Source organism: Pinus tabuliformis, chromosome 8 (assembly GCF_031772625.1).
Source record: "Pinus tabuliformis cultivar Carrire ecotype Pingquan chromosome 8, CPIR1, whole genome shotgun sequence".
Classification (NCBI taxonomy): Eukaryota; Viridiplantae; Streptophyta; class Pinopsida; order Pinales; family Pinaceae; genus Pinus; species Pinus tabuliformis.
In genome coordinates this window covers 2,062,353,385-2,062,362,749 of record NC_142294.1, presented here as the reverse complement: position 1 = coordinate 2,062,362,749, position 9,365 = coordinate 2,062,353,385, and the positions used below count along the sequence as shown (strand labels likewise).

Here is a 9,365-nt window from a genome sequence, read left to right as displayed (position 1 = left end):
ACGTGGCTTCCTTGTGGCATGTTAAAATGTAATGCTATGTCGACAGGGCCTTTGGGACATTCGAACCCACAACTAGATGTTCTGGTTGGTCGAATTTTCATGATTTATGATTGGTTGGTTGATATTTGAGTTTGACAAATAATGGAGTGCCACGTGGGCTAATGGATGGTTGTCACCTTTCCTCCTCGTGGAGTGCCACGTGGGCTAATGTATGGTTGTCACATGGCCTCCTCGTGGCATGTTATGGTCGAATTTTCATGACATGTTATGGTCAAATTTTCATGATTTATGATTGGTTGGTTGATATTTGAGTTTGATAAATAATGGAGTGCCACGTGGGCTAATGGATGGTTCTCACGTGGCCTCCTCATGGCATGTTATGGTCGGATTTTCATGACATGTTATGGTCAAATTTTCATGATTTATGATTGGTTGGTTGATATTTGAGTTTGACAAATAATGGAGTGCCATCTCGGCTAATGGATGGTTGTCACATGGCCTCCTCGTGGCATGTTAAAATGTAGCAATATGTCAACAGGGCCTCTGGAATGTTCGAAACCGCAACCAGCACTACGGCCTTCACCATTGCGTCATTAGGTTGTTCCTCAATTATATATGGTGACCTGTTATATTTGAAGTTGAATATGGCGCATATGGGAGAGAGGGATCAGCCACAAGCCTCAGCCCCTGGTCATTGTATGGGACCGACGACATAAGACAATGGAGCGAATGACGGGGACTAGCCCCAGCCCCTAGTCACAGAGACCACCATATGACCAATGGTGAGTTCAGTTAAGCGCTAAGAGGAAGGAAGGCTGGGACCATCCCAGCCCTTGGTCATGACATGTGCCATATAACCATGGTGCAAGTTGGAAGGAGCTACCAAAAAGAGGCAGAGTTTTAGCCCTATCCCTTGATGCTATGGGCGCCAGAAAACCATAGGCGAAGCCAGGTGGAGGGTGCAGGAAAGAAAGAAAGCAGTAATCACATATTACTTAGACAACTCCTCGGCAACGGTGCCAAAAAAAGTGATGAGCACCAGTGTTGCAGCAAGAATGCTGCAACTCGTGGGGCTACCGGATTTACTTTATCAACCCTAGGTTCGTACAAACTTGGAGGTGACAGTGTTGTATACACAAGTAAAAGTGATGGTTCTGCCTTTTGTCACTGTTCAACTGGTGAGAGACCACTAGGGTTTTCAAGCCAAACCTCTATGGATTTAGAAGAAGCTTGATTACTGATGAAAGGAAGAGAAATCTACTCTAGGAGAAAGCTTCTCTATTGCAATAATGAAAAAGACTGAAATCCAATACTAAAACACATCATTTCCTAACTAACTGCTGAGAAACTATGCTTTACAAGAATGCCAAGCTAACATGTGTGAAATGCTAATGTCCTAAGCATGGAATTTCAAAACATCAAACATCACTACTATGCATGTAAAGGACTGAAATAAATCTTTTTTTTCTTCTTTTTATTCTTTTTATGGAAAAACAAGTGTGGAAGCTAATCTCTTTTAGTGATGTGGCAGGTGCGTTAGGCATGCTGGTGGATGGTTGGAAGGTTTGGGAGACTCTTAGGTGACCTTGTGTGGCTTCCTGGAGAATTTCCCTCAATTCGGCCTCAAAACAGGCCACTACAGGAAAACCTACAGGATGTCCTAAAAACCTACAGGACTCCTTGTATTTCGACAGGATACAGCCGAGAGAAAAACAATGGGTGTTGGAGGTGATGGAAGGCTTAGGAAAGGTGTTTGGTGGATGGAAGGGAGAGAGAAAATGCCTAGGATCACTCAGAACTGAAACCAAAGTTGGGAGATGGTTGGATTTTCTCAACATGCTTGGAGAAGTTTCCATGTAAAATGATGAAATTGGTGAAGGTCTTAGTGAAAGCAAGAAATGATTATGGATGGATGAAGTTGGAAGGAGGTTGCTTACTATGAAATATTTTTCTACTTCTGAAACACCTGCACTACATCAAACAATGATATTTGCCCAAAAATCATGTAAACAAGAAGAATTTCAATGAGCTAGAAAAACAGAGTTGAATGAGGTAGTTGTCTACTTCATGCATGAGGAAAATTTGTAGAATAAGATGAAGTCATTGATGAAATCTACTATAAAACTAAAACTGGAAGAAATGGTAATTAAATCCTACACTTGCAAACTGATCAAATGCTGGTTCACGTACAGTAAACACTAAATTCTATGAGAAAGTAGAAATCTGTCTTTTTTGGGGCTTCATAGGGGTCCTTTCCTCAAATCATGATCCCTGAAGAAATAGGTGAGGCCAAGACACCCACTGACAACTTTTTGATGCTCCTTTTATCCCTTCTAACCTATTGTTGAAGTAAAGCACAAATGGAAGCAAACTTATCACATTTACACTACTTGTAATGAAATAATTCTAAGGACAATTTCACCATGAATCTATAAAAGTAATCTAAGCATACAAATACAAGAAGAAGAGCCTTTGCTGCTAGGGTTGGGCCATAACCCAAGAGCTTTAGCCCTATGAGTTAATTCAATACTGGATCATGAAAAAGCTCATTCTCATTATCAAAACAGAAAATTATATAGCAATGTCTTCCACAAGTCTCGAGCTCAAAAATAACTAGTGTTTTTACAACAAAAATTCAAATGCTAATGGGGCTCTAGGCCTCTTTACTTATTGAAATGAAGTCTCCAACGACTTCCTTAAATCTAGGGAGGCTCGACTCCCAAACTCGAGATGAACTAACTCTTTGACTATCACTTGCTCGACTGTCTTTTGATCTTCATGACTTGGTTGCTTGTACTCTGAGCTAGTGTGATCAATGGAGGAATATTCGAATGAGCGAGGAGTAAATGAGGAGGATTTACCTCCTACAATCTCTATTCCTTGTCCCATTTGAGTTTCAACCTTTAATCTTGCCAAAATTCCTTGATTTTCTCTCACAAACCTGCATTTAAAGCAAATTAGTCCACTAGGCATAATATCTCACTTTGACTCATCTCATTAAACAAAATATAATCAAAACATGTAATAAGTTGTGAGAATAGTTGATTTGACTAATCTAGGAGGTGAATGAAGGTCCATATAGTTACCCAATGATGAGGCTCATCACATAGTCAACGAATCCTCCCCACATAGGTTGGTCTTCAACTAGCATAACCACATTAGTAATGTTGGTAGGCCAAATTGTTACTTTTTTCAACCCTTTTTCCCTTCAAAACCATAACATTATACCTTTGTTTCAACCTTTCAAACTCCCTTATTCCTGCACTAGTCCAAGAATCGTATCCCTTCCTGCACTAGCTTTATGTTTCATGTTTAAGATTTACGAATGTGCTTAATAAATCAATCTTGTAGATTTTATGCCTCTAAATATTTGTAACTAATAATTCTCTTCCTAGAAAGTATTTGATGGACAATGAATTAATTATTTTGTTAGCATGGTCAAGTGCAGGTAGGATTCCCGCACCACTGGCGAATATTCAACTACCGTGACAGCTCACGACTCCATGTGGATATTGTATTCCGGAACGATTAACTCGAGTTGGGCTCGGAGCATGGAGGAAAATCAGGGATATGGTCGAGAATAGGTCGTCGGTCGAATACCTAGAATAGTGTTTTGTTATAGCCAAAAGGTTTAGCTCTAGTTGTTGTTGTTATTTTTGTTATCGCCGAAAGGCTCAGATTGAAATGCTCATTCTAACTTGGTTACAGCCACAGGCCTCAATGAATGTATAAAATGTAGGACTTACATAGAAAATGGTAGCGAGCGATAGATATAGAAAGGATACTATGATTTTGTCATTTTGTAATTTTGCTTATATTGCCCTATTTTTGGGCTCAATTCGAATTCATGATGCATATTTGTTGATCATTAATAGAAAGGAACTATGCCATGTTTTCTCAATCAACTCTATGTTGATGCATTTTTTAAAGAGCCGAGCTTTTACGTTTCCAAAAACAGGGAAACGAGTTGGTTGGCTAGGGCCCAACCAACCCATCTCGTTCTCCCTTGTGTTCTTTTTTTTTTTTATTAATGTATGTTAATTATTTTAATGCAAAGTGTGAAGTAAGCAGATGTTTCCTTTATCTTTCTGTAAGGTTTAAATCTGATTTCATTACAGTGTGACAGATCCGTGGTGTGCGAGTTAGATTGAAGTTTAATCTTATGATTTCCTTCTTTGAAGTTTAATCTCGTTTTCTGCCTGGATCGTGTAGGCACGCATTCTTGCACTAGTGCACTTGTAATTTCGCATATTGATTCTTTCGGTTCATTATAGCAATGGTCTTTTGTTTTCATTTGATAAGTCTTAATGCGATCCTGAAGAGTGTGATTTCTATTAAGTCTTAATGCAATTCTGAAAGTGTGATTTCCATTCTAAAGTTCTTTTGATATTTAGAATTAAATACACTTCTGAAACAAAATGTTGTTGCGACACACACTGGTCTGTGCCTGCACTTTATATTATTTAGGAAAGATTTGATTCATGCGTAATAATTCTTAAAGGAAATATTTCTGGGTTTAAAAGGTTATGCATGCAGATCAATAGTGTGGAGAACTATTACAGGACTAAAGCTTGCTGTCATATTTCAATGATCTCTTAGATTACATGCAGAAGTTCCATAATTAAAAGTGTGCTTTGACTTTGGAATTAATTCTCGTTTTAGACATTAAAAGATTAGTTGAAGCATCTTTCAGTTTGAAGAATTTACTTTAAAAGTTTTGTTCACATTTGCAAGTTATTTTTCTTAGTTAACACATCCTTTAATTGTTCGAAAGAAGGATGGGAAAGCTTGGTGCAGGAACCTTTGTCCTGGTACAGGAACCGATCTCCAGAGTGCTCTAGCCTTGAGGTTTAGAGTTCTTGCATAAAGACATAAATCTTCAGTACATGTGTAAAGTATACTCTGAGCACTTAAACTTTGTTCTGGTACTAGTGCAAGCACATTGCAGAAGTATAGGAATAATAAATTAGTACATGGAGGAAGATCTAAAAGGAGTAAGATATCTTCAAGGGTCAAGCACATTGCAGAAGTATAGGAATAATAACTTAGTACATGGAGGAAGATCTAAAAGGAGTAAGATATCTTCAAGGGTCCAATTATTAATATGGGATACAACTATACTAAAGATAAACATAGATTTACATTTTCAAAGATTGCTGCAAGAGGTTTTGAGAATTCCTTGCAATTGTTTTCCTCCAAAAGTAATTTCTTTCATATTCCAACACTAGAATATTTTTGGTGTAAATTGCCAGGTGATCTTTTCTTTTTTATTCTAGAAGATTGCAATTAAGGAAGTAGGAATAGAGTTTAGAAAAGTTCATATCATTTCTGGCATTTCATGTGCTTCTTCTCTAAGTTTATGAAACCCCGGGTTGACAATTAAGTGAAGGAGTCTATTTGACACCACCTGCATCCAACAAATAAATGTGGTTGACATATGTAAATTAATGGCATTTTCCAATTTTTATAAGCAAATATCCACAATGCAAATCAACTATATTTATTAATGTAGTTTTGGAAATCTTATCCATTTTAAAAAGTTAGTTAGAAATATCCTTATTATTTTTCTAGCAATTTCACAATCATTATGACATAAAAAATTAGTAATTTTATTATTCTAGATTTTTATGACAAATAAAATAATTTTACATACTTATAGTAATAAAATAAATAATTTTGATATTTTTTTTTATAAACCTTTCTAAATTAAAAAATAAATTTATAAAACTACTTTTGAAAAAACCAATTACTAAGCAAATCTCAAATTTCATTTACATTCAATTTTCAAACTAACACCCCACTCAGTTTGCTTCATTCAATCCAGCTGGTACATATCTTATCTTATATCAAATTTCAAACTACAAACCCCAATAGGCTAAATCAATTAATGCAGTCATTAATTATCTTTTACACTAATTAATTTGATTGCAAACAGATCTCAGTTTCCATCAGTTTTCAACCCACTCAACACACCGAATTTACTTCAACTAATCCACCGAATGATTGATTTGATTGCAAACAGATCTCATTTTCAATCAATTTTCTACCTGCACAACCCACTGAATATACTTCAGTTAGTCCAGCCAGTAAAGACCTTTGGCATTGGTCGCGCAATAATGTACTCAAAACTGTTACAGGACACTGAGTTTACCTGGCTATCAGACACCGAAGCGCCACGGAGTTCACTGTCGTCTAGTCTACCGAGGCTGAGGAATTGATGGCACGAATCAGAGTAAAAAAATTTGAAAATTTTGTAGAAATTTTGTTTAAATCATGTTTTTCAAAAAAATTAAAACATCCACAATGTTTGAATTATGTTTTTGATAATAGAAATAAGTTCAACGCCATCAAAACTTTTTAAAACACTTAAAATTATGAACTTAAATTTAAAAAAAACATAATTGTTACACTACTTTCATATTCTTTTATATGGGCCTTGCATTCCAAATTGCAATGACATTTAAGGCTATCCTCCCATGATTTCAGTGAAATCACATGTGCAGGAACCACGTGTGCAGTGATCCAGCGGTCTGAACATGGTGACAGTGAACACTGATTGTATCGTCGTCATTTTTGTACTATCAGCAGCAGTAACGGTCAGACAGTGCCTTTATTTATTCTGTCAAAGCATTGCAGTTTAGTAAACGGTACCATCGTGAAGCACATGTTAAATCAGCAGAGTTAATAGACATGGAGGGAATAAGGTTACTCTAGTACCTAACCGACCCCATTTTCAGGTTAAAGGTGCGGTTGAATCCAGTCAAATTTTGAGTCTATTCTGAGTTACATTTAATGTAAATTTCATGTATTGCTGAACTGCTATGATGATTTTGTTATATTTTAAATAGAATATGGTTAAATAACTTTTAATACTGAACTGGTTAGGGTTTTTTTAAAGGTTTTATCACAAATGGCACCGTGAAAGAAAAGGGTGGATGCGATTTATTGCGTCTTGTCCGACCAAAGGGAGATCAACCACCGGAGTTCGGGAAGAAGAATTATCCAAAATGGGTGGATCTCCTTGCAGCAGCTCAGTAGAAGGGCTCAAGCGTGGGGCTTGGACTGCAGAGGAGGATATGATTCTGTCCCACTACATTGGAATTCATGGGGATGGTGCATGGACAAATCTTCCCCAAAAAGCAGGCGAGTCTCAGAGAATCTCTAATGGTAGAAAATCTCTAATGGTAAATATAATATTGCAGAGGTAATGTGTATTAAGAGGCTGAATAAGGGGATAATAAATTTTGATTTGCAGGTCTTAAGCGGTCTGCAAAAAGTTGTAGATTACGTTGGCTGAACTATCTTCGTCCAGATATTGACCACGGAAACATTTCCCCCGATGAGGAGGAGCTTATTATTCGAATGCATCGCCTTCTTGGTAATAGGTATGAGGATATATTTTTTCATTTGTAAAATTTATTGTTTTTTAAGTCTGATCTGATCTGGGTTTGTAGAAATTATATGGATGGTAGATTTTGAGACTATTTTTATGTCTGAAAATTTGAAAATATCTAAGAATCGGATAATCAGAAGTGAAATCAATATTTCAAATTTGTTCATGAGATACTTGTAATGTATACTTTAAAAATATGCATGCAGGTGGTCCCTGATAGCCAAGAGACTGCCTGGGCGAACAGACAACAAAATCAAGAACCACTGGAACACTCATCTCTGCAAGAAGGTGCAAATGAGTGTATCTAAACGCAATACGCAGGTTCTCAAAAGAGAGTCAACTTTTCCGTCTCCTGTACAAAATCATATGTTCAAACCCAAACCGGTGAAAATCGTAAGACCAAACGTCTGGAAGGGTCATGGCAGTAATCATAGTTCGGATGAAGGTTCCTTCAAATTGGGTAATCTTCAAGAAACTACTAACTCCTCGCAGCCTGCGTGGTGCGATCTCCCTGTGGAAAATTCGATTGCAGACGATGATTCAGGGCGCGTTGCCCTAGCGATGGCGGATGTGACAAACTCTCCCTTATCGGACCAGAATTCCGATAATTTAGCACCTACTTTAGCCCAGAGTTTAATGTTTGTGAAGGAGGTAACATCTCCAGACTATAATCTGCTTTCGGCTCCATCGTACTGTTCATTAAGTACAGATTTTGGATTAAAAGAGCTCTACATGGCACCGGTTACGTTAGCCACAGAAACGAATGAGTTTGAAGGAATGTGTTCTTTTCCAAGAAATATAGAGCCCATGAATAGTTTTACATTCGCCGAAGATCTGGGCAATGAAGAGTTGTACAGTGGCTTACCTTAATGGTTAGGATGGACCCGGTGTTTATAATTGGTAGTAGAATTGTTAATTGCAAGTTATTTTTAATCGGATTTTTTTTAATTATCAGTTCAGATATTTTTAATGAAGTTTTAGATATTTTTAAATGCACTTAATTTTGGATAATTTTAAAAATGGATGATTTATCGTAAAATCTAATTTAATTATTATGAGGATGTGCAATGCCTTCTTTGTTTTTATCTGGCTTCATTCCTATTATTGTTTCTCTGTTTAACATTTTATCGGAGTGAGGTTTAAGACTTGTTTATCATGGTGGTATTGGAGTGAAGTTTAAAAATCTTCGCAAAATGGAGAGTAGATAACTAGATCCAAGGATTTGAAAGTCAGATATAATGTTTTTTTTGTCAAGTTTTTTCTTAAGCAAAACAATGGTTTTGCTCAATGGTAAATAATTAGATCCAAGTATTTGAATGTTAGTTCTAAAGTTTTGTTTTTGTCAAGTTTTTTTCTTAATCAAAACAACGGTTTTGCTCAATAGTAAGAAAACTCTTGACACCCATGAGGAGTCGTTCTTCGTTTTGAAAAGATGGTGATTGTTTTCTTAGCCATCATATGGGTGAGTATTTTAAAGGAAATAAAAAGCAATACAAAAGGGTTTTGTTTGTTAGTTAAACTAATGTGTTAGGTTTTGTTTGTTCGTTAAACTAATGTGTTATTAGATTAAAATCAAAATTGTTATTTCACAGACTAATATATGAAGAGTAGTAAAAAGTTTTAAATGAATAGGCTTTTTGTTTGTCTCACACGTATTTACTAGTAAACTTCTGAGGGTTACGATATGTCCTCTTCACCGTAGTGAAGGTCACAACACAACACGAGGATTTGAACCTAGGTCTTTTGAGTTTCAACAATTTCACATTTCTCGGATTAACCAATTGAGCTTCACTATAGGGGGGATTTGAACCTAGGTCTTTTGAGTTTCAACAATTTCACATTTCTTAGATTAACCAATTGAGCTTCTCCTCGATGAAAATGATTTACAGGGGTCTATCATTTCAAGTTTTCTTATGGTATCGACCCTAGGACCTATGGATTATGAGCCCACATACTCAACTCATCCTCACTT

General features: G+C 36.5%; 1 protein-coding gene across 2 annotated transcripts; it reads left to right on the top strand.

Annotated features, from left to right (window-relative positions):
• The first annotated feature begins 6,870 nt into the window (after positions 1-6,870).
• LOC149244748 (transcription factor MYB3-like) lies at positions 6,871-8,449 on the top strand. 2 transcript variants are annotated; one of them, XM_089368060.1, is made up of 3 exons: positions 6,871-7,167; positions 7,256-7,385; positions 7,600-8,449. In XM_089368060.1, exons 1-3 carry the CDS (start codon positions 6,936-6,938, stop codon positions 8,261-8,263), a joined length of 1,026 nt encoding a protein of 341 aa, XP_089224186.1. In that variant the 5' UTR covers positions 6,871-6,935; the 3' UTR covers positions 8,264-8,449. The 2 variants fall into 2 exon arrangements, with proteins under 2 accessions (XP_089224186.1, XP_089224187.1); XM_089368061.1 differs by having other exon boundaries at positions 6,872-7,143.
• Positions 8,450-9,365: the final 916 nt, after the last annotated feature.